The sequence below is a fragment of the Xiphophorus hellerii genome, chromosome 5 (assembly GCF_003331165.1).
Source record: "Xiphophorus hellerii strain 12219 chromosome 5, Xiphophorus_hellerii-4.1, whole genome shotgun sequence".
NCBI classification, from domain to species: domain Eukaryota; kingdom Metazoa; phylum Chordata; class Actinopteri; order Cyprinodontiformes; family Poeciliidae; genus Xiphophorus; species Xiphophorus hellerii.
In genome coordinates, this window is record NC_045676.1 from 11,748,285 (window position 1) to 11,773,826 (window position 25,542).

At 38.4% G+C, this 25,542-nt stretch overlaps 1 protein-coding gene and 2 long non-coding RNA genes across 7 annotated transcripts; 1 reads left to right on the top strand and 2 right to left on the bottom strand.

The window, feature by feature from the left end:
• Positions 1 to 10,921, top strand: LOC116719727 (uncharacterized). The gene is made up of 2 exons (XR_004339256.1): positions 1 to 1,158; positions 9,457 to 10,921. It is a non-coding gene; the product is annotated as an uncharacterized LOC116719727 (long non-coding RNA).
• LOC116719726 (uncharacterized) lies at positions 4,059 to 8,712 on the bottom strand. The gene is made up of 3 exons (XR_004339255.1): positions 6,874 to 8,712; positions 5,512 to 5,734; positions 4,059 to 4,572 (listed from the first exon to the last, which is right to left on the bottom strand). It is a non-coding gene; the product is annotated as an uncharacterized LOC116719726 (long non-coding RNA).
• On the bottom strand, positions 10,641 to 25,133 carry suz12b (SUZ12 polycomb repressive complex 2 subunit b). 5 transcript variants are annotated; one of them, XM_032562363.1, is made up of 18 exons: positions 24,827 to 25,133; positions 24,424 to 24,568; positions 23,111 to 23,157; positions 22,951 to 23,015; positions 22,795 to 22,863; positions 22,633 to 22,682; positions 20,469 to 20,554; positions 20,154 to 20,376; positions 19,921 to 20,026; positions 19,732 to 19,834; positions 18,914 to 19,091; positions 18,449 to 18,493; positions 17,062 to 17,150; positions 16,727 to 16,870; positions 14,266 to 14,423; positions 13,841 to 14,039; positions 13,155 to 13,234; positions 10,641 to 12,298 (listed from the first exon to the last, which is right to left on the bottom strand). In XM_032562363.1, exons 1-18 carry the CDS (start codon positions 24,839 to 24,841, stop codon positions 11,986 to 11,988), a joined length of 2,115 nt encoding a protein of 704 aa, XP_032418254.1. In that variant the 5' UTR covers positions 24,842 to 25,133; the 3' UTR covers positions 10,641 to 11,985. The 5 variants fall into 5 exon arrangements, with proteins under 5 accessions (XP_032418254.1, XP_032418253.1, XP_032418252.1 ...); XM_032562362.1 differs by having other exon boundaries at positions 17,062 to 17,147; positions 19,732 to 19,837; XM_032562361.1 differs by having other exon boundaries at positions 19,732 to 19,837.
• Between the last annotated feature and the right edge of the window lie 409 nt (positions 25,134 to 25,542).

Genomic DNA, 25,542 nt, shown 5'->3' on the forward strand with positions numbered 1-25,542 from the left:
TTTATGCAGTGGCATTTCTGGGGGAACTCTTCCGTCTGACAACCACTATTCAGATCACAAGAGGAGACAATTTTGGGCTAATGAGAATGGGAAGAGATTTCAACTATATTTCTGGAGATACCTGCAAATAGATGGCAGGTATATAGTGAAACAGAGGTTACAGGGAGAAAACATTTACAACAAACAGAGGAAGTCCAGAGCAAAAAAACAAAGTTCAAATGGAAACGCAAACAGGGAACATAAAGGACTGAAATCAAGGACCGAAAATGAAATAACTACATGTAGCCTAGAGGAAGAGCTGACAAAACAGAAAAGCAAGGGAGGTTTACATACACAAGGAGGGTGATTGCAGGCACAATGAAGAAGTTAATCTGATTTACTGATTGTGGAACATACACATGTATTGTGGATTTTTTTTTCTGCCTCATTCTTTACATGGTGAGGACCCAAATGCCAAACAAATGCACAATAAAATAAATATTTAATGTGAAGAAAAAATATACAAAAACACTTCAGCTTAGGTTTGACCCGTAAGACATTTATAATTTCAAAGACAGATCTTGGGAATCAAACCAAGGACCTTCTAGCTGCAAGATAACAGTGCTACCAACTGAGCCACTGTGCAGACTCTGACATAAAAACTTATGTACAAGTGAGGCCACAGAGTGACAGATTGTTCTTTTTCTGACAAGTTTTTAATTTAGAATTATTACTTTTATGACAAGTTAAAGTTTTAATTACACAGGAGGACAAACCTTGTAGGAGCCTCCTAAAGAACCTGCCATGCTGACCACCAGAATGCTCAGATTGTTTTGAGAAAATCTCCTGTATGACCAGTATGTCCATTTTCTTGTTTTTCCATTCTGATGTTGAAGTGGTTTCGCCAAAACATTCTCCTCCCGTGCTGAAGGCTGCGCCTGCCAGCACTGCCTGGAGCTCTACCGCCTGCGAGGAAAGAGATAACGCACAAAGAGTGCTTGCAATGCTTTTCCTGCCTCAACAGAGGGAAGGTGGTCAATAATTTAACCAGAAACGAGCCTCATCAGAGCAAATATTCAAGTTTATTGAATATAATACTGTGATCAGAGAAAAGATGAAACAACCGTCAGTGAGAGGATACAATTAAGTCAACTACATGTGCTGGTATAATAGCTCTAGGTAAGAAAAAAACAGCAGCAGAAACAAAAGTCTATTGTTTAGATTTTGTTGTATTATCACTGCAGCGCAACTAGCTACTGCAGGATGGTAGAAAAGTAAAACTGAAAGCTATCCAGACATTTAAGGTCAATTTAAGAAGAATAGTGTTATGTGGTTAGAGGTTTAAAAGGTAAATAATGATTATTTTGCTGATGAAATGAGCATGTGTGTTTTCTGCAAGCAAGTTTTTTTTTGTCAAATAACTAAAATTATGTCCACAGTTTGTCAGATGGAAAAATTGCCTTGGTGTATCCTGGAGGCAAGGCGCCAACTTTTACCCAGCTTTCAGTCTAACTTTGTAGCATCACAGTCACAGCTAAATGTGTTACAAATCCATGTAAAGACGCCACAGTAATTACAGTACCTGCCAGACAACTGCTGTGTTTGCACTGAACATTTATAATGGATGAGACTAGTGGCAGCAAAAGCAGACAAAGAAACTAAGAAACATGTAATTTTTCCAAAATAAAATACAATTCCTTGAGGCAATTCAACAGATAGTCACAAAGGTGAATGATTTAGACCCCAAAACAGGAAAAATACACATTTTCTAACTTAGAAATATTAATAACCCTTCTCTGTTGTTGGCTCAGAGGATGAGGTTTTGACAAAGCAGCAGCATAGAATAATCATCAAGTTAATGAGATGAATAATGTATTTCAAGAAGCTTTACACATGTTAACATGATGGCACTCAGGTTTGTGTTAGGGTGTTTGACTGACCAAAGAACCCTCGCATCTGTAATAGAGACTGTAAGAGCACTTTGGTCTGCAGGAAGTCAGAATTAACAGGATTAGGGATGACTTTAGGGTAGATTAGATAAACATGATGATAATGAGGAACAATCAATATGTCAGAAGAAAGGATAAAATATGGATATTTCACAGAATAATTTTTAGTGTTTTTTTAAACAAACAAAGAAATTCTTAAAATAAATCAAACTACAAAATTACAACCACGTCCTGAAAAATCAATCAATGTGATACTTATGAACTAGCAAACTAAACCTATTTATATATCCACTGTAGTTTCAACTTAAAGCAGATCATTGCTAGTCCTTATTTATCCAAGATCTGGAAAATAAATGGGTTTACAAAGCAGCAGCCTTCATAAATGCATAATTTCAATGAAACTTATTGCATAAATGTTTTTACATTTTAATTCTTTGCTTAAAAGCCAAATAATCTAAAACCAAATCAGAAGAAACACTAGACTGAATGGAAAGATTTTCTATCCATCCATCCATCCATCCATCCATCCATCCATCCATCCATCCATCCATCCATCCATCCATCCATCCATAAACAAACAAAGAAAGGCAAAGAAAAGTGCAAAATAGTTGATAAAAGTCTTATTATCAAAAGTTGTAATAACATCTCTCTCATTGGATTGTAAAGTTTGAAGAAAGAAACCCAGAGAAAGAGAGTAAGAAAAAGAAAAGCTTAGAGCAAAAGAAAAACAAAAAAGAAAATCTAGGATGGAAACCTTTGGGTCCATCAACTTCATGGCCCAGAAAACACCATCATCAGGAATCAAACATCTTATTTGTCCTGGGTTGGGTTTAATAATTTATGACCCACCTTGGAGTCCTCAAAGCCTCACAGGACATGAAGGAAAGTCTGGGTGATGTGAGAATGTCAAGGTGCAGAAAAGTAAACAATATTTTGTGTTGTGGAAAAATCAGTCCTGTCAATCAGTCTGACTCCAAAGCTGAGATACAAGTAATAACTTTTCTTCTCCAGAGCAGAGACAGTTCCAAAAAATAAAAATAAATAAAAACTAGCTAAGAGCAGCTTTCTGGATGAAGCTGCAGAGTAAATCCAGGTCTAAAAGTCGTTTTAAGAAGAGAATAACCCAAGAATAAGTTAATTTAAAACAACCCTAAAGAAACAAACAAAAAAGACTACTACGTTCTAAACTTGCAGAAATAGACCAAGAAGAGCATCATTTGACATGTGCTGATATGCATCTAAATGAACAGATTTCCATAACAGCTTCAGGGTACTAACCTTCCTGTTATTCATATTTTAACCATCTCAGGAACATTATCTATGTGATAAAGGATCATTTCAACTCAATCTAATGATGTCCTTCTGCAAATGTCTTTTCAGAGGGTAAAATGTTTGAGTGGGTGTTCAAGCAAAGTCAGAGCTTTAAGCTCTTTTTAGCTACAAAGTCATCCTTAAATGTTCTTTCCCCCTAACCCCCCATAACCATTCTCTCAAAATATCATCTGGCAATATCTCTCTCTCAATTTTTAGAATCTGAAGCTAATTTTACCAACTGCTACAATTAGCTTTTGTCTTTTGGTTCAGGCCTTGGTATAATTATTCTTTCACACCAGCTCGCCACCTGCTGCCCTTCATTTCGTGTCTCTTATTACTAGACTATGCCAGGGGTGTGGAGTCATCATAGGAAGTATTCATGCCAGAAATAGAGCCAAGGCGGCCGGGATAAGAGTTAAACTGTAACAGACTGCGGCAGTGCTCATTTGGCTGATGTTCAGTCTCAGCAGAATGGAGTTGATGAGATGAGCTTTTGGGTGTGGAAAAGGGGGGAGGAAAAAAAAAAAGATCGCCTGGCTCTGTATTCAGACTATGTGTCACTCCACCAGAGCACCACAAAGAGAGGACTCTGTAGGATGTACTGAAATACACTCGGTGTTAAGTATTTTATATACTGATATAACTACATATCCATTAAGAAAGCACACATTGCTTTACATTTCTATAAAAAAGATTTTCTGCATTAATTAGATTCACTGTACTGCTGACACCTTTAAAAATCTACTTCATCCTCCACCTCTGCCACCTGCTGTCAGTCTCACAGCAGACACCTTGTCTCATTTACTGACAAAACGACAGCCTTAATTACCAAACTGTTCACACTCAAATCACTCCCTAATCAAGAACATCACTTATGAAAATTTCCACCGACCTGTCGACGCAACTCAACTCTACACGACTTGGATGGTTTTTCCTTATAATTGAATAAAGGCTCTATAGTGGGTGGGCAGCAGTGGCGTGCACAGACATTTTGGGAACAGTTGCTCCGGTGGAAAAAGGGCACCTTGTTTGAAAAGTATGTGTCATTAGAAACAAACTTAAATATTGAACATATAAGACTAAATTTTTATCGCTACGATTATGTGTATGATTTTTAAAAAAACCATCCTGAAAATTTCAATACCCAAAAAATGGCTTACCTTGCCTTCTGGTGATGCAAGCTAAGCAATTAGTTCGAGATTGAATCAAAAGGCTTTTAGCTCTGTGAGGAGAAAGCTCTGAAGCTTGGAAACATCCGCTCTGAGGAGGAGCTGCGTCTCCAAGGCGGCACTCGGTCCACCCAGGCGTTTTGCACAGCTGATTGTCTGCCCTGGGAAATTAAAGGATTTAACATTCATTCATGCTCTAACATGAATGAAAGAATCAAGGCAACACTCCAGACTCATTTTTGATGGTGACATTAAAACATGACATAAAGCTAAACAAAAGTTAATTTTACATAATACTGTCCTTTTAATAATTACCAAGATTAGGTCAAAATTTCATTTTGTTCATTTAAAAAACAAAATGCATAACGCTATATCCTGGTAGCTGTGGTTTATTTGACTAAAGCATGTTACAATAAGATGTGACAGCCTGTGGGAAACATTGCACATTTTGGAAGCAACAGGAAGCAGCAGGTAGGGCGAAGAAGGGTTTAATTATAAAGCAAAAAACAAAAAATACATTTACAAATGTTCTCAAGAAATGACAATTAGAAAATGCAATAAATTAGAACAAAGAACAATGGATGAAGGATTTATAGTGACGGGAACTAATGAGGAGCAATGAGGCTAGGCAAGTGTGAATACTCTGGACAAGGAATGGGAATGACAGGGAAACCAGAGGAACTAATCAGAGGGAAGTGGAAGCAGCTGAGAGACAGAGAGACAGAAAGAGCACACAAGCAGATGAGAAATAAGATAAAAAAAACAGCTGAGAAAAGGAGAATGCTGTCAGGCTAAGCTAAGGGAAGGTGAAAGATAAGCAGGAGGCAAATCACAAATTAGAAACTAAGCGAAGATGAACACAATTTGAAGAACCTCTACATTTACAAAAATATTAAACCAGATAGTACACAAAATAGAGGAAAGAATTATAGGTGCATCCAAAAGGAAAACAAAACAAAACAAAAAAAGTAAAACAGAAACACAAATCAAAGAAAAAGCCCAAACTCCTACAGATTATGGCAATCTTCCTCTTCTTAATTCGGTTTAACACAGAAAACTGAAACGTGTCTTGTAATGCATCCTGCTGGATTTTCACTCACTTTGAAAAGGTTTGTAAGCTTTTCCCACTTCGAGAGCTGACTGATCCAAGACCGCTGAACCTTTCATGATGGAGACAGTATTGGGGTTTTTTCTGTGGGTTTGTTTTTGAAGCGTGACAACTGCATGAGCCGTCCTACTTCTGTCACTGGATTATTCTGACACTCAGCCTCAACTGCAACCGGTTTCAGTCCTCAACGTGTCGATGAGCTTTCCATGGAAGATCTGCGAAAAGAACATTTGCATCATTTTTGTTTTTCGAAACTGTGAACATTTAAAGATTAAAATACACCAACCCTCCACACAAAAATATAGAAGCCCAATGTTTAAAGCATTTGCATGGATATGCCACTGAATATCTTACAGAGGAAAACACTGAGCTTTATGCTTTCTGTGTCTGTGTCACGTTTAGGGTTAATAAAGGATCCACATATAGAGACAGACTGTTTATTACTAAACTGTTCTATAAACAATAAGGAGAATTTACAGGGAAACGGAGAACAAACAGGAGGACTGAGCTAAGAACAATAATAACCAGTGCTGTTATATACTGAGGTGAAAGTGGAGAATGACAGGTGAGATAATCGGGAAATTAGGAACAGCTGTGGAGGAACGTAAACAGAGGCAAGGTAAATAATAAGCACCAGATACAGCAAGACACAGAAACCACCAAAGAAGTCCAAGAATACTAACTGATCTAAGAGAAATAAATCCAAATTCATAGAACAAAAATAAACTAAGAAACTAAACACAAAGGGAGGCAACACCTTTCTAACAATTGAAAGTTTCATTTAGAAGCCCCAGGGGCGCTGCCAGGGATCTTGGGCCCTCTGACAAAAAATTTAATTGCCCCCCTACCCCCGCTGCTCAGTTCAGGGCAAATATGGATGTGTGGTTTTTGGTCTGGGAGGGGTAACATTTAATTTTTACTGCTAAAAACAATCTTCAAAAACCCAATATGATTAATTTTGTAATTGACAGGGTCCCAATTTTTTTATTTTATTTCTATGAACAAAAAATAAATAAATAAATTGTGGAGGGCCCCTTGTCGGTCAGCGGGCTTTAGAATTGTCATCACTTTTCCCCCCTATGCGGCGCCCCTGAGAAGCCCCCTAGTGGGGACGCACACCTTCTGTTATTTCTCATCAGCAGTACTTGATCAACATCCAGTATGTAGGCCAGTGCTGGAGTTTACGGCTGTTAAGATTTCTGCTGCCTCAGAGACGTTCCGCAAGTACTGACACTGCTTCTTTGAATTTGTCTGTCAGGCTCGATTACGCACAGGCCTTATTCAGGCTAAAAATAAACACTAAAGATGCAAGCATGCCCCTTTTTGCATAAAGAGGCAGGAGAAATGAACTCACATTGTCCCTGCAGGCTTGCAGAAGTTCTGCTGTCAATTTTCTTCTGATCGGCGTCGGCAAATATTTTCTCCAAGCTGCTTTCTGCTGTGTAAAAACTAATTTTGCACGTGTTATTTCCAAATGTAAGTGGAAAAGATAAATCAGAGGAACATCTTACAAAATACAGAGTGGAGGGGGTTCCATTTTCGACTGCAACTCTGCTCATAACAGATGTTGAAAACTTTTTCTTGAAGCGCAGATAAAAAAATTCCCTGGATAGAGATAGATAGAGAGCAGAGCAGCAACCTGCCAGATTAACTCTCAGATTAACTTCTGAGAGTTAATCTGAAACTCTCAGAAGAGTTTCAGATTAACACCACTCCTTCAGCAGAAAAACATTTTCCACCTTCTGTACTTTCAGCATATTAGGATAAATACAATTGCTTGGAATCAAATTGTTCCTCACTTCTTTTCCACATTTTGTCACTCTATAGCCATACATTTAAATGTATTTTATTGGAATATTATGTGACAGACAAATGCAAAGTAGTGTTTATGAATTCAGCTCAAACGCCTGATTTTTACTCATTCTTCTTTGGAAAATAGCTAAAACTCAGACAGAGAGTCATTTTCAAATTCTTGCTCAAATATTTCCACTGAATTTAGGTGTGGACTTTGACTAGGCCATTCTATCGTGACTGTATTTTCATCGGAACTATGCTATTGTAGCTCTGGTTGGTTGTTGAATGTATTGTTATTTTGGATGTTATTTTGGGTTATAGCTGGAAACACATGCTGTTCATATGTAAAATAATGATTCTTCCTCCACTTTTAATACTCTTTTACTTTCTGCTTGTTTGCCGAAAAGCATTTCAATAAAATACATGGAAGGCTGTGGGTGTTAAATGGCAAAACGTAAAAAAATAAAAAACTTACACAAGCCGCTGTATGAACAATGTTCTACTCCAGCCGAAACCCTCAGTGTTAAAAAAGAGAGAAAGACAAAAAAGTGTCATCCAGTAAACAATCAGCTGCTCTTTGTGTTCTGACACCGAAATGGGGAATAATGGTGAGACATACAGGGAGCCATTAGATCAAGTCAAAAAGGGACAAAGATGTACCAACTGCATTTCAAGATGAACATGATGCCTTTAAAATGTCAATCTGCATTTCTTTTTCATTTCTGAACAGTGAGGATTTCATCTGACTTCATAATGATGTCTCGAAGCTTTTTGCAGAACATAAATAAGCAGGAGGTTAATGGAGTTTCTGCTTGAGCAGCCAGTAGAAAAACACAACAATAATATATAAAGAATATGCAGTCTGAAACTGCGTCGCCTCTCTGCCTTGTAGTTACAGCTTTGTTTGTACTGAAGACACATTCGGCGGAGAGGATGTTGACTTGACAACAGCAGATCTTCAGATTAAAGAGCTACTACTCATTGTTTCCCTTTGTCTGCTTGAAATGAAGCACTGCTATTCCTTCCTGCTGTCTGTTATTGCTGAAATAGTAACTGTAAGATATTGATCTTAACGCCAAGGAGAAAATCTCAACAAGTCCAAACATTGTTTTTATGCTCATGAATCAGTGTGGACTTGATATTTTCAAGTATCATCACACCAAGCAAACAGCACAATAGTCTTCACCCCTAAAGGCAACAACTGCTGAATAACTTTAAATCGATCCGTACACGGCGGCAGCCAATATTATTTCTGTAAAAAATGTGGTGCGGTGTGAGGTGTGCATGCCGGTCACTTTGGGGTCGTGAATTGTTCAGACAGAAGTCTAATTATGAACAACCAGGCATTTTATCCATTTTTTGGGGAGTTCAAAAGCTTAACCTTGCTGTATGCAAGGTTCTTGTTCTACAACCCACAGCAAAAATCAAACATGGAGAACCAACATTTAGCTAGAACTCAACCCAGAACAACTGGAACCAATATCTAGCTTCATACCTCCAGAACAAACTTAAGAAACCCCTTTTAGTTTATAAATCATGGACTACTTATTCTTATTAAACATGGGGAGACAATATTTAGCTTTGTACTTTACCTTTTTGTCTTTCTTTTGGTTTTGTTTTTATTTCCTTCTAATTCACATAATGCACCTTGAACTGCCTTGTTGCTGAAAATATGCTGTATAAATAAAATTACCTTACCTTATGTTGGCCTGGCCCAGAACCCAACCCTACGGTGTTCCATCTTGATCCAGTTGAAAGTTAGAAAGATCTTCTGATTAGTTTTAAGCAAAATTAAGTTACGATAAACAAAGGGCCACTTAAACTCATCCACTTTCTGGAAAAAAAGAGCAGTAAATTATCTTTACATGCCCACATTTGCTGAAAATTATCTGTAACTACTGATTATTGATTAATTATTTATTTACAATATTACGTATTATCGCTAACCGGCAATGATAACCAACCACAACATATGTTGATCCAACTATCTTCAGGAATCTTTCACCTCTGCTGTAAAAATGACTACTTTTCTCACATACTTTACTTACTAGAAAATTGATATTCTAATTTTAACTCTCAAGAAGATTGCAGCAGGAAACTCAGAGTGTTTGGAAATGAATCTCAGACAAATATTTTCATGTAGAAAAAAAAGAAGTGGATCTGTGGAGAGCAGCGAGGCGACAGCATCCCCCCCTTTCCTTTGAGGATAGAGAGCGCTGAACTGTGGAAAACACCATATGGAAGCTGATGCAAAATAGTTCAGTCTGAACTAAAATCAAACATGTAAAGCCACTCACAACTCCAGCTATGATACCACACGATGAGACATAAACAAACACAATAAAGCAAGAAGGTTTTCAAGTTGTATTTCTTCTCTGTAGTTTCATTCAGCCATGCTGTAGCCAAGGATGGAGAATTTGCTCCGCTGCAGAGCTGTGGGAGCAATTTCACACATCATCAGTCCGCTTCAGTATCTCATCACAGAAACACCGAGACCATTTTTAGTTCAAAGAAAACATCACTGTCGTTTTTAGCTGGCAATGCTGCAGAGCTTCGGTCAGATAGTTAGTCAATAAAACTTTCATGATTGATTTTTTTTTTTGTTTGTTTGTTTTGCACAGCAATTCATGGTTGTAAATGTAGCCAAAACCCCATCATATCATCCACCGGCATCCATTCACATTTGATCTTAAATTGCTGTCATCATCATTGTTGAGTGTTTTGTAGAGTGCTATGATTCTCTGTGACATAAAAAAATCAAACAGTTACTCTCAATGAAATAACTGAAACACTGAAAACACAGAAGCACTTAATGTTATTGTGATCTACTAAGCGGTTGCTATGTCTGTTGTAACAAATGTAAAAAATTAAGTTTAAAAAATGACTATTATTACTATTATTTTGAGTAATGCACCACTACTCACCAAGATAATGAAGTCTCTACTGTCATCTACAGGCTAAAACAAGAAACAGATGCTACATATAGCATATGTGCATTTTTATATAGATCCTACATAAATACACATTGTGACATGTACATGTAACGTATCTTGTAATTATGATTTTGAAAGATAAAATTATGACTTCCTGTTGGGCTTTTATTTTTTCTTTCATGGCAGAAATAGGTTTCCATTATTGCACGTTCAAGGCAAACCTGTAAAAGAAACCTACTAAACCTTATTAAATTTCACTTTAAACCCTAATCTGCCAGGCATGTGAAAAAATTTGGTCTCAACTGTACATGGACCATTACGGTCAAAGCTTTGATTACTCCAAAATAAAAATGCTTATCTCCATGCAAATTCATAAAATCATCACAGGCTTCAGTAAGGGCAAATGTATTTTATTTCTTTAAATATAAAATACTCCAAAGTACACAATGTGTTCAGACAGTATTGATGAATATGTCAGCCTCAATAAACGGTGAACAGAAAAACTATATGGGTAGTTTGGCTGTCTGATTGAAATAGTGACAGTTTCATGTGCACAAGAAAATAGGACTGAAAATAAAAGTTTTCTGAAGTTAAAATAATAATAATAATAAAAAAGACTGGTGAAAATATCCCCCTTTGGCATAAACTGTATCTAACAAGGACCAAGCATTAAAATAAACAACCTACCGCTATAAGAGAAAAACTGCAACTTGTCGGTCACTAGACCAGGAACGGGACACAGCTAAAAACAGTTCATGTGATTTACATGAAAACATATTTCCTCTACTGATGACGTCAGTAAAACAACTTTGAAAATAGGAAAACCTGCAGATGCTGACATCGGAAAACCAAGTATGCTATTTTTGATACTACTCACCAAACATGCCACAGAGAGTGATGTGCTGCTGGTTTCTAGGAAAAATAAAAGTATCCCACTGATTTCCCTGTCTTTCCTTAAGCTTTCTCACAGAAACACTTACGAGTTGATGAAAACAAAATTTGAATTTACCATGTTCAAGATTGAATATACTATAACACTACTTTCAGGACAACTTGCCAACAATAACCATGCTGGGATCCCGACACAAACTTTGCAGGATTCATAGAGATCAGGCCTTAATGTCAACTACAGATTTGATTTTCTGTACAGGGCTCTCATATGTGCATTAAATAATCCACAGCCAATTTCTTCACCAATGAGAGCATCAAAACAATCCTCAATATTGTATGTGGCGTAATATTTGTGTGTTTTTTTTTTAAATTGTTGATTTAACTTTCTAGAAACAACCAAGAAGTGCTAAAATAATCAGCTAAAAGTTATAAACATGGTTAAATTTTATGTGTACAAATAGCGACAAAGTCCTCAGTACAGTTTTAACTGTAGCCTTCATACAATCCTCCACAACATCGTTAAATCAGTTGTGAAATAAGAGGAGACACACTTTGTTCATTCTCCCATAAAAAGGGGACGTTGGCGGCTCCTACGATAAGTGTGGTAAAAGCAGGACCAATTTGCATCATCTCGGATGTGGGTGATTCGCTGTCATTATTGTTCATATTTGGTTCAGTTCTCAAGTTTCAGAAACCTGTTAAGCCTCAGTACTGGTCAGCTCAGATCCTCCGACTGCCAGTTTGTTAGCCTATCTAAGCACCAAAGGGTTGGAAATGTTCCTTGATTTACCAGAAAACAAAATCATAAAGCCCCATGTGGGTCTCTGTCCCGTCCATCCAGACCGACATCAGTCTGTTAGAGCGCTTTTTGTCCGCTTGCCCTGCTTCCCTCCGCTGGACGTAACGGCGCTGCCGTTGTAGCCTCCCGCAGGCCCCATCGCCTCGTCCTGCTGCTCCTCCTTGGCGTCCGGCAGCTCTTCTTTGAGTTCTCGCAGGCTCGCCATCACCTCGTCGATGGTGGCCGTGCTCACCAGGTTGAAGTCGTGCATGCTGACCAAGTGCAAGAGGAAGTTGCGGCAGAGGTTGCGGCGGATGATGTGAGCGCCGAGGTTCTCCACGAAAAGCATGACGGCTTGTTTCATCTGGTTGTCCGCTATAAAGCTGGATGAAATGAACAAAGCAAAACAAAAGTTAACATCGGTCAAACTGCATCAACAGGTGTCAGGTCAGGGAGGCATGAGATACTTCCTATTTTTCTAGGGTTTATATAATTACGCCCCCATGACATCATCGATAAATGTTTCCAAGGTGATGGAGAACAAGACAAGTCAAGAAAAGACTTTCTTTCTGCTGACAGGTGATTAGCAGTGCGGGATTTTTATTCCCACAGAGAAAAATGTTTCCATGACGATATGTATTATGAATAACTCCATCTTCATAATTGTTCCTTAGATTTCTGATCTTGGTCACTGACGGGCATAAAGGTAAGTGAAATGAAAACTCATCAAAATCACAAGAAGCAAGTTACCTTAAGCTGAAATATCTCTGGTTGAACTCGGGTCTATTTATTCAATTCAGCAGCAAAAAGGGTTTTGGAACTTAAAATGTTACTTATTTTGTTGATATATGATTTTCAATTAAAATACGACCAATTACAGATCTTGTAATTAACTCAATTAAAACTTTAATCAAGTCCCTCAATTCTTTTGTATGCTTTACCAGACCCTCAGATGGAAACTCTACACTAATTATAGAAAAGTTAACAGGTGCTTTCAATTGAACCAATCAAATGATTGCTTCAATTTTCATTTTGGCTTCAAACATTAAAAACAAAAAGCAATGAAATTATCCAGTTTTATTATACATTATTTTTGGAATTTTGAGCTTTAAATTTTTTATTTTTTTTTTAACTGTGGATTCCTGAACTTTTTATGATCCAACAAGCTTTTAATCTACTCCGGCTTTTTCTTGTGTTTCTGTTGTGTGGTTTGAAAGCCGGACTGTTTGTTAAACTTACCCGTGCTTCATGACATGCAGGTTCCAGAGCTTCATCACCTCCTTCTCTCCCTCATTGACGTCTGTGAACTCATCCAGTTGCTGCAAATGGAAAAGAAAGAAAAGAGTTACAGCTAATTTGAAAAACAGTGTAATCTACCTCAGCCAGCTAGGAAGGGAAATTATTTAAATATATAGTATTTCATTTTTCTTACATGAGGGCCTTTATCTCCTCTTTATTTCACGCCTGGCTACTAGCAGTTTATATAGCTACACTCTCTAGACTTTCTAAGCAAACAAACTAGAATTTGATGAAATTCTAGTTTCGGCTGAAAGCAAAGCCCGGATTGAACGGGGATCACAGGCGAGACTTGTGTTTGCCCTGGACGACTGAATAAAAATGTGCTTCTCTTGTAAAAGATACAAATGAAACCATGAATCTTTTGCTTCCGCTACATAGACAGATACTTTTACATATAAAATCTCACAAAATACACAAGTTAGTGGTTTTGACATGACAAAATGGCAGAAATGTTCAAGGAGACTGAATACTTTGCGCAGCTAAACTTAGCAGAAAGAAAACTATCCACACAAAGCCAACACCACACTTGCAACTTGAAGGGTTTGTTTAATTAACTTTCACAAAGACATTATTGAGCCTAAGTGAGGTCAAAGGTCACAGGATTGAACCAGATGGCAGCTTCTCACCGTGGCCGTCTTCTCTCGGAGCCACTCTGGGTCTCTCTCGTCTTCGCTGTCCACGTCCATCTCCTGGGGCCGCAGCGGCATGCAGCTGTCACTGTGGAAGTAGAGCCGGTTGTGGCCACTGACATACGTCCTCTGCTGCTCCAGCTCGCCGTCCTCGGACTCCAAGAACTCCGACAGACTAGGTTTGGTCCGCTTGGGCCTAGAAACAGCAAGAAAGACAAGGCAGCCTGCTATAAAACTGTAGGTTCAGACTGTGAAGCAACCAAAATTTTGATTATGTAGCATTTATCTCAATAAGCTTTGCAATTTACCTGAAATCCAACATACCAGTGCTTATTAACAAATGGTGTTTAGGTGACTCTACAATGAAGCCATTAAAACTAACTGGGAAGACGTAGCAGAGGTTGAAACAAGGCGGCATTTACCTTGAGACCAGTATGTGAGTAACTGGGGTCCTTTTAACTGGGCCGTTTCGGCTGAAAGCAAAGCCCGGCTGGCTGTGAATGTCCTGAGGGTTGCCCACGTAGGAGCCATCATAGCACTCATTGATGGACACATCTATCCTTGCTCCTTTGGGGTGAGGCTGAACGTTTCGGAAGGGAGAAAAGGATCAGAGAATTAGGCATCACCACATGGACAGAGACAAAAAAAAAAATCAGACAAATTAAAAAATTACTTGGATATCTGATCACACGGTTTCCTCAAAGGTGACCTACTAGGATTCCTTGAAGTAATTGGAATAACTTTACGGGTTGTACATTTTTCTGCACAAAACAATTCTATGACAATGACATTTTAGTTTGCCTATTCTGAGTTTATTTCAGAAAGAGCTGATTTTGAGCATCTTGTCACTTAAATCCAAATAAGCAGCTTCTGGTTAAGTCCCCCCAACTCAATGGTTACACTCACACCTGATAATAATGGCTGTGCAACTATAAAAGATGCACAACTACACAACCGTACATCTTTTGAAAAGCAGAAGTGGAGCCTCCTGGACAACCAACAAGAATGCAGTAAGCAGTTTCTGGATGGTAAGTCACAAAAAACCCTTGTCTTTTCCAGCAGCCTGTATAAAGTGGTAAAACCAGGTAAGCAAAGTGCCAGAACACCACTTGGGTTGCTAGGCGATGGGGTGGGCATGACTGGGGTTGCTAGGTAACAACGCAGTTCCGGTTGGTTGTAACTCAACATTTGGGAGGTTTTTTGAAACGTTTTCTACGTACCAAAAGACATTTGTCAAAAAAAATTGTTCTTTTTCTTAAGCTGTTTTCGAAGCAGTAGAAACCCAAGAATAAAAACATGCAAAATGTGAATCAGTCTCTGAGTAAACTAGTCCAGTAAAACTCTTGTTTTTCTAAAACGAGGCCTTGTGGCTAGAGGAGTGACAGCAGTGAGTGTCATTCACAGGTATAAACAATCATTCTGATGATGCACCAATCTCCTCCAAGTTGAATAATAACCTAAAATTCCCTCTGTAGATGTCTGATAAATTACAGAGGCCAAAACTTTCAAAACAATGTCCTTGCATTTAAAATTATAGCAAACTTAGCAAGTTCTGTCAAAAAAAGGAGCAGGGACGTAGCTAAAACGTGCAGAACAGCAGTAGCTCTTGAGGACTAGAGTCGGAGATTCCTGACATAAACCTTTATGTTTTGGACTGTGGAAGGAAATTGGGATACCTGGACAGAACCTACTCATGCATGAACCTACAACAAGCAAACTCCACACCCCAGGCCAAGATTCAAACCCAGAACCTCCTTGCTACAGGACAACTGTGTCACCTTGCAACCCTGAAAATTCTGAAAACAAAAAATTTAAGATAGCAACATAAACAGTAATTCTGCTGAGGTAGAAGGACAAGGAAAACGGGGGGGGCGAAAACAACAAAAAAAGAGCTAACTGGATTTCAGGAAGAGCCTCTGATACACAGTGATAAAATATTATCCCTGTTCCTTCTTCTGTGAACTGCGTCCTGGAGTGAGTCTTAAAGTCTGTTGAAGCAAAGGGGGACGCCTCTCGATTTAAACCATGGCAGATAAAAAATATGTGATAGACATGAATCAGAAAGAAACCAGGACAGCAGCGTCTAACAACAGGAGATTGGATGTTGTGGAGACTCTGGAAATACAACAGCACCTTCCCTGACCTACAAGCACAGCTCTGGGTCAGATCTTCAGACCAAGACATTTTCTGCTCAGACTGGATGACCCATGATGATAATTTGCTTATTTATGACAAAAAGAACCAATAGAGGTGAGGTGTTCATTCTGTAAAGTGTAATATATGGAGCTTTTTGACTGAGAGCTTTCTGTCCCCTTTAATCGGCTGCTTAAACCACTTTTTTCAGCAATACCACTGAAGTAAAAAGAAAAGAAAACAAGTAATGTATTGTACTTTAAATCTATGAGACAAATCTTGAACTACTTCTTTAGGAGGGTGGATGGTACCTGGACCAAACCTACTGAGGACCAACACACAAAGAAAAAGGACTCCTGTATAATTTTTAAGTTGTCACAAATACTTTGAACACTGCCCCCAAGTGGTGTCAGAAAGCAACAGCAGGCAAATGTGCATCCACAGTTTAATCACAGCTACAGAAATGCTACAAACATAAGTAAAGATGAACTGGTAGAACATTAATTGTGCTTTGATTATTCTGTAAATGCATAAAAGAGGACAGTCTGACATTTCTTAACTGACTTCTCTGTCAGTTAAGAAATGACAGGGATGACAACACAAAACTGTACAGTATGTCTGACGTTGCATTATTGGAACCAAGACTGAAACACTTGGATGGTTCCCCTTTTCCAACACAGCTGATTTATTACAGATGTGAAAACAACATAAAACTCTTTAAGACAAAACATCCCAAACTCGCTTCCTCACCACATAGTTGAAAATGAAACGCGAGTGGGAGAGCTTGAGGTGCTTGAGCAGGCTGTAGAGTTTGCTGCAGTTCAGAGTACACCAGGGACAGTGGAGATCGTCTCTGGCCTCGGTCTGCTGCCGCGTGTTATTGTTGTACAGGAACTATTGAAGAACACGTCACAGAATCACTACAAAGCAGTTTTAATCACCCCCAACGGATGTAAGTAGGTGTAAAGAAAATGTCAAATCTTTTTCTTATGAAGATAAACATTAAAAAATCATTACTATTATTTTCCAGATGTCTCAAGATGTAATTCAGTGCCAATCCCAGTGTTGTTTTTTTTTTACTGTACCTGATAAAATATACGGAGCTTCTGGCGCGGCTCAGATGGGATCTGCTCTTTCCTCGTCTGACTGTCTGTGCTGACTGAGTCTTTCACTGCTGACAGGAACAAATGCACAAGTTAATGGTTTGTTTATCACCAAGTATCAAAAAACTGCTTGTGAGACAAAACTGAATACTGACTTTTCCTTTGCTCCCAAATATGTGACACAAATTTGAACATTGGAGAAGTCCCTTCCAGACAAAACAACATCCAACTCTATGGTGTTATGTAACCGCTAATGATGATAATAATAGTCTGATGATAATACATGTCTATACTAGAGATGCACCAATCAGGCTTTACTCGGCTAATTTCAAATAAACAAAATATACACTATTTTTCCCAAAGTATCTAAACTCCTTGTGTTATTTTGTGGCAATTTACTCTATTAGTGGGATGCTAAGGTCCATTTGCTGAAGTGTAGCAGCTCAGTGTTTTATTTCACTACAGTAGTTTTTATTTTCTAATACCATTGGTAGACACAAGCATTTTTCTTAATAAAAAGCAAACCAAAAGAAAACCCTCTAAAATGTCCCACTGTAAACACTGAACATTTTTATTATCATTTCTTGTTTTTCAGATTTTTGCCCTCAAATTTTCTAACTGACAAACAAAGTACCAGGTTGGCAGCTCTCTAAGTTTGAGGTCATAGTCTTCTAGAAACACAGACTTCAAGGGCATTTCCGTTTCGGCAAAAGGCAACATGACCTCTTCTAAGTACACTGATGTATTTAAATTGATCCATGATCAAATGGAAGGGCCAAACAGACCTGAAACAACAGAACAAGGAAATGGTTCCTATTCATCTCCTCGGCCCCCGACTGGACCCTGCTGATTCTTCTCATCCATTATTTAAAGCTCATCAGCGTTCTGTTTACTTGGGATATTCTTCCATTCATTTGAATGTAGTTTTCAATTTTCTGTTACTTCATTTTGGTTTAGTTTAGATTTGAAGGCATTTAAGATCCCCTCTTCAAACTGTTTGCGATGTAGACACAATTTGTACCCAAAAAGACAACACTGATTGACCTGCTTAGTGGAGTTTGTCACAACTGCACATCAGGGTTATTGTGTTGGACAGTATTCACAAAATAAATCAGAAAGCCATTCACACACACAAAGGAGTGTGCCACACAGTCACAAAAGAACCATTGGATTTGAATAAAAATGTTTATAAGATTACCCAGAGATATTTTTTCCTAAACTGTAAACTAAAAGAATCAGAAAAAGGTATTTTTAGTACTTATTAAGCAAGCTGTGACAATAGGATGATGAACCGGTGCATTCCTAGTATATTTACATCATTAGGTCTGGAATTTTATGTTGCAATATGAAGCAAAAAAGTAATGCTTACACTTTAGTTGTGTGCTACATGAGTTGATCTCTGCTGAATGTTTCTCTGAGAAGTAACAGAAATAAGATTATGTAATGACTAACTCACTCATTTTCTGCAAAGCAATAAACTGAATATAAACAGTAAAAAAAAGTTTAAAAAGAAGCTGTCAGCGTTACTTCCACAAATTGACTAATTATTAAAACAGTTTCTAAATAAAATTAATAAAACACAAAGTAGTTCTCATGTCTGAAAGGGACTCAACAATTACGATGCTGTTCTTCACTTTAGGTCCAAATGCTTTATGCCAAACAACTGTTAGCAATTCAAGAGCACACAACCATCTGTGCACCATCTTTGTTTCTTTAATTAGACTTTTCTGACACCTCTAAACAAAAGACCTAACAAAAACTAATCGACATTCAAAGAGACGACCAGGATGTATGAACATTTCAAAATTAATCTCGACTTGAACTTCACACGTACTCATAAGGGCTGCGCGGTGGTGGCTGGTCCGGGTCTCCATTGGGCTGGTGGTTTCTGAGTTGCGGGTTGAAAGAGGTTTGGCTACAGGCGCGGTGGACTTTGCTCCGGCATCGCCTGTCCAACGCAGCGTAAACTGCAGCGTGGGTCCCTGAGAAAACGTCTCAAACGGTGGGATTCTCTGTGGGACAGACACACAGAGTAAAAACGTCTCAGAAAAGAGTAATAATGACGCCGACACACTGTCGTCTTAGTCAAGAATCAAGAGCAAAGGGAAAAAGTATCGATGTGCTGAGCAGGTTTTTATTGGCCAACAAAGATTTCTGGTTTTCTTTGAGGTCGGATCTGTGTGTCAGATTCTGACCAATACCATTTTTGTAAAAACTATAACTACTGATGCACAACATTTATTAGCATTAACTGATACTGGCCGATTCAATATTAACATCGGCCCAAATTTTCACATTCTTGCATTCCTAATTATAAGAGAAAAACAAACAGCTGGTTCTTTGATAGTGGTTGTAGATGAGCAATCCAACAGAAATTAAGATTATCTCCATGTGTGTATGAAAGTATATATTCCCCATATTTGCCTCATCTCTACCATCGTCTGATCAGTCCATACAAACTAAAAAAATCAAAGAAGACTACACAGTCTGGTCACAGTTAGAAGTTTGTCTCCATCTGCCATATAAACAACACTGGACAACTATCACTGTGGATCTGCAGGAGTTGACAAAGCAACTGCAGAGATGTTGAAAGAAGAACTCATAAGTTGAGCAGAAAAGAAGCTGATCTGGAGACAGACTCAGGTCACTCACCTTGCCATCAAGGATCGTTTCCCACGTCGCCCGTTTCTTGCTGACTGGACTCTCATCCATCCCTTGCATTGACACCTCGTACTCTCCGTCCAGTAGCTGCAGCCTCCTGTAGGAATGGACTCACTCACTAAAAACAGGTTTATCCAAAAATCTGTAAGAAAAAGAAGTAATTGGACTAGAACCGCTCACCGATTCTTATCAAAGACAGTCATCTGTGCAATATAGGTCTCTGTGGTCCCTCCCTCCTCTCTGTGGGCTGAACCTCTCTTCTTTCTACTGGGAGTTTCTGTCACATCTAAGTGGAAAAAGTGAAAATTTCAAAAATGGAGGAAAAAAAAAAAACACTGAGTGAGCAAAACTTTTTATATCTAAAGTTATTAGAGTAGCAGCTGCACATAAAAAAAAAAAAATCATTGACGCACCAATATTCTCATTGGCCTCCCCATTGACCAGACCACTTCTCCCAGTGCGCGACACCCTGAAGAGGAGCGAATAGGACTTCACCGTGTGGCTGTTGCTGGGCTCAAACTCATTGCTGGGGACGAGTAAAGAGGGGCAGGAGCCCAGCTTGGTCTGCTTGGAGTCAGGATTCAAAGGCACCTGCTTTTTACCGGTAGGCACTTGTTTTATTGGGCAACTGACATCCTAAAGAATCAGACAATTGTGAGAGTCATCAGCAGGAAGTGAGGACATCAGAAAGAAATAATTGGATTCACATTCAAAATTTTACACAATACCTTGCGTTTTTTATGGCAGACTTTGACAAGTAGCACCTCTAACGACACTGAATGTTGCTCGTTCTCTGAATTCTGAGATGGCTTTTCTGTCAAGCAATAAAAGAATGTTAATATTCACTTCAGCTAAACACATTCAAACACGGACAGGTTCTATTGGTACCGCTACAGCCCATTAAAAACTGCTCGACTTAAAACTATCAAAATAAAAGCATGTCTAATGTCAACCAAAAAACGTTTAGTATAATAAAAATTTGTTGCTATTTATGCTATGGTATGCAAAAATAAGATAGAAAATGTGTTGTTATCCCTGAAGAGTCTATAAATTGTCATGTTTTAGGATGTTTTCACACCTGATTCCCTGGTAAACTTGGTTCAACTGGGGACCAAAACTGCGACATTTGTCACATTTTTAACAACTGTGATTCGCTTTCACACTACACTGTGTAAAACAAACCGAACCCTTAGAAAGACTCTCGCCTGTGGTGGCGCTGCACCAAGAAGTCCTCAATGAAGCGACAAAAACCTAAAAAAAGACATGAGCACCATTTCTTTCTTCACGAAATGTAAACTAAAATGGAGTGCTGTGAGATTTTAGCAGTTGTAGAATTTCTCTTTTGTTTTTAGCAAAAGATCACAAGCCAGTTCTCCTGCTAAAGTGGCACTTTTGGGTGGTTCCATTTACCCAGAATACTGTGGGCTGTAGGCCGCTTTTTGAACAGTCTCCAGTCCACTGGAGCGTCTGCATGTGCAGCACCACCACCACAGATAACAGGTTTTGTTTAAGACAGTGCAGCGTGAAAGCAAACTGCAGCAGCTGAAAATAACAAATGTTGCAAATTTGGTCCCTAATCAAACAGAGTCTATCAGATAGTCAGGAGTAAAAACTTTTTGTAAACCATTTAATATAAACTGAAGTCAAATTTAACCCGTTTGAAGGAGATCAAACATTCTGCTGGGTAGTTTGGGATTGTGTATACAGCAAACTGGATCAGAGAAAGTTAAGAACTATCTGGATGCTGTGACAGAGGATTATAGATTTCAGTGTTAAAGGTAATCTCCCAGCACATTCCTGTTCCTGAGCTGTAAATATTTATAAAAAGGTAGAAGATACACAGAGAGGGGTGCAATATGACAACTCTAGCCTAATCTGACTGATTGTGTCAATGGTAGAGGAGGCATCAAAACTAATCAGGATGAACTCTAAGGTCAAGACATGTCACTGTCTGACTTCACCATCTGCTGCATTTTATCCATATTTGCTGCCAAGGAAGAAGACCAAGAAACATCAACTGCTGTACAGAAAATCCAGGAAGTGAGATTCAATGTCAAATGCATGTTGAAAGGTCCCTGGATGTGGGGGAGAAAAGAACTCCCTAACCTACAGCTGAACATGGAGGGGGCTTGGAGCACTAAAGCCTTGGATCTGTGTAGGACACAATGACTACCAAGGTCTGGTACAACAAAACGTTCTGCTCAGCTTCAGAAAGTTCAGTCACAGCTCATCAGTCCTCCGCCAGAGCAGTGACCCCAAAGAATTAAAATCTCTCAAACTCAGATGCAAAGAAGCACAGCACTATTCCTAACTGAGTCTTTATGAAAAACCACATCTTAATGCATTGAAGGTCTTTGGAAAGACCTGAAAACTAGAGCATGAAGACGCCACAAACAAAACCTGACACAAGATATAAACAGTTTGATGAAGTGGACAAAACTACATGTTGGTTTATACAGCTCTGGCTATTTCCTTTTTTTTTTTTTTTCACATTCAACTAATTCAATAATCAGAAGTTGATTTGAGTTTCTTTTCTCACTGTTCAAAGAAACCAACACATTTGTGTTTGTATAAATAGCAAGCATGGAACATCCCTCAGAGGTCGAAGACTGTATTATTTGAAACCTGTACTTCCTCTAAGCTTCATGTCTCCAACAAAATCTCACACAAATATAGCCAATGTTCCTGTGCAAGCTTATGTAAGCTCTGTAATTTGTAAGGCTCCTCTGTGACCATATTTCTGCAAATTAGTTTTTTTTTTTCCCAGGTAGAACCAATTAGCAGAGCAGTACGGGTTGACATTAAGTGCCAAGTTTCACAGGAGCACACCTATTCTCATTCAGATATTGATTTGGAAAATGTTTTTAATTTAAAAAAAACCACATTGCTCACCATCCTTATGGAAGAACCCGGTGAATGTTAATTGTAGGTGTGAAGACAAGCTAAAAGATACAAAAAGATATGTAATAAATACGTGTTAAAGACTGAAGTTAAGATGACGTTAAGCATCTTTAAATAATTTAAAGTGTAAAACTTAGATGCGGTCTTCCTTACCTTGGTGAATCCTGCTCTAGTTTCATTTTATCTATTGTCTTTAACAAATCGTCCACTTTGAATGTTTTCCTACAAATCAGATTAAAAAAAAAAACATTTTAAATATTTTTCAAACAGGGTCTGCTGACTTGTGTAACAGAAATTTTAATTACTTACCTTCGGGCATTTGTTCGATTATTTCTGTGAGACATGAAGGTGAGGGTCCTGTGCAAAAATATGGGCTGAAAATGATAACAAGAGGTGAGAATAAGTTTGGATGGTCAGGTTAGTGCAGATAAATTCCTGAAAAAAAGAAATGGAATAAAAGTTTACTTACCGCAATGAGGTTCCTTGTACGGAGGAATCTGTATATCTGAGTAGGTTCTAGAAACAATAAGACAAACAGTGAGCATTAATATTGAGTATTAATATTCAAATCTGGCTGAGCTGCTCAATCTGTCTCTCAGCCTCCTTCTATAACTGATGATCAAATATCAGACCATTTTAGTATGTTGGCAGCTTTCTACTGAATTACACATTTTTTTTATTGGTTTCTGTTTGGAATTGCCTGCAACACTAGTTAAAATATAGGAAAAGGCTAAAAAATGTTTTCCTTTTTTAAAGGCAGAATCTCCTTTTGACTTAATTACTGCCATTTGTTTCTAGTTTCAAAGAAATGTAGACAGCTTTTAAACATATAAACTCAACTTAAATCCTCAAAGTCGCATTACATCTTAGAAAGTGTGCAATATTTCTTATAAGTAAGCCAAAGTGCGAGTCAAGTCAAAGCAAGAGTAGAGAGGATATATTGAAGTATGACCCATCATATATCAACTTGGGGCATTATATTCTCTAGATTTACTGACTATAATTAAGAAAGTATTTTAAATCTCAGATCCGCAACAAATCTGTGTGTTTACCTCAGTCACACTGGTTTTATATTTGGAGGCAAGTTAAAACAGATCCAGGTTTTATAAGGATGTTAATAAGTAGTACAACAAAAGCTGTGTGTAAACTCTGTAAGTCAGTTGAGGGTTACTGAACTTGGATGTGCGTAATTTCAGGTAAAACAGGTATAGGAGGAATAAGAGAATGAATCAAGATTAAGAGGCAGGAGGAAAACTGAAAAAAATTACGTGGGCATCCCTCACTGTCAATATTTATACAATAATCATATTGTAAATGACTGCTTGGAGTGCAATAATGAATTTGATGTCTGATATACTTTAACTGTTATGAATGAAAATGCAAAAATGAAGATATAAATAAGAAAATATTAGCAGAGTCACATTTATTCCTTTTCAGTCCTTTATTTGTGTTATTTGGATGAGACGATCATCATTAGAAAGGCTTGTCCTGTCCCTTCAGTCGTTTAGAAACCTCTTCATCATCGTTTTTTGTCATATTCCTTTAGGCCTAAAACCATCACCCGACTGTCTGCAACAAAGTTTTCTCTGTTTTTTTTTTTTTTTTTACTGCCAAACACATTCGGTGATTTTTACGTCTAGTTCAACACTATGAGGAGGTGGGAATACGGAGGCCTGACAGAAATGATCAGCCCAACTAATGCAACTTCGCTGCATAGCGGGTTAGAACTCTGAAAAAGCATAGCAAAGTTAAATCAGGATATAGAAAGCGGTGAAATCTTACTTTCAAAGGCCTGCAAGAAGAGCTCATGGTCGGCCTGGATCTGCTCCATCTTCGGCTTCTTCACGGAGTTCATCACCGCGGATGAGGCGGGGTACACGGCGCCGTTAGCTTTGCAGCTCGCCCCGCTCATGATGTGACCTGAGTTCTGGGAGGGAAACGGCATCTCATATGGGGATATAAATCACTACAGAACAGGTGGTGGATATTTACAACCCGTTAGCTTAGCCACAACAAGGCACATTCTCTCGCATTAGCGGCATAGCCGTCACCAACTAGCTCGGCTAAAAGCATGGCTAACGAGTTTGCTATCTTGGGATTTCAGTGTGAAATGAAAACTGGGCGGGTAAAGAAAGTCGGAAAATTTTCTTGGGGAAAATATTGAAAGTAATGAAACGTAACCCACCCTGGCTGATGGCATTAATGTGTCAGACGACTGGCAGGAATCTACAGCCGAAACCCATGAAGAGGAGGCAACGACGCGGAGGCTAATTAGCTAGCAATGCTAGCATAGTTCAGTTAAAAAAAACAGGCGTCCTTACACCCAAAGTTCCGTTTAATTCTCCTGATCCAAAATACTAATTTATATCAGTGGAATCCTTAGTGAAATTAATCACACTGATAAAGAAGTGTGATTTACTGTAAGCTATATGTCGCTCCCTTCAGTTTGTACTAAACAACAGAACAAGAGTAGGTGGTCAGCCAATAAAAAACGAGCAGAGAGAAAGCAGCGGCCTTATTGGACAATCATCTCCGGACATGACGTACACCCCGCCCTCGCTTTCAGCGATTTTGCGGGAAATCCACTTCACCAGCTTTCATTTCAAAACAACCAGGTGGTTTCACACAGCACGTTTAATAACCTTATTGGATAAATATTGTTGCATTTTAATTTATTTGTCTAGCTGCTGTTTTCTTGAAAAGCCAAATAAAATAAACAAACATCTGTTTTATTTATCCTGAGATGTGTCACAAATTAATTAAACTCTTCAATAATCAAAAGAAAAATCTTTATGTGTAATACAGCAGCCAAAGCTAACCAGATTTTTGCAGATTTTCCACTTGTATTTTGATGTTTCATCTGGAGGTAGAAGGCCTCCCTGCCATCACCCTAATTGTTAA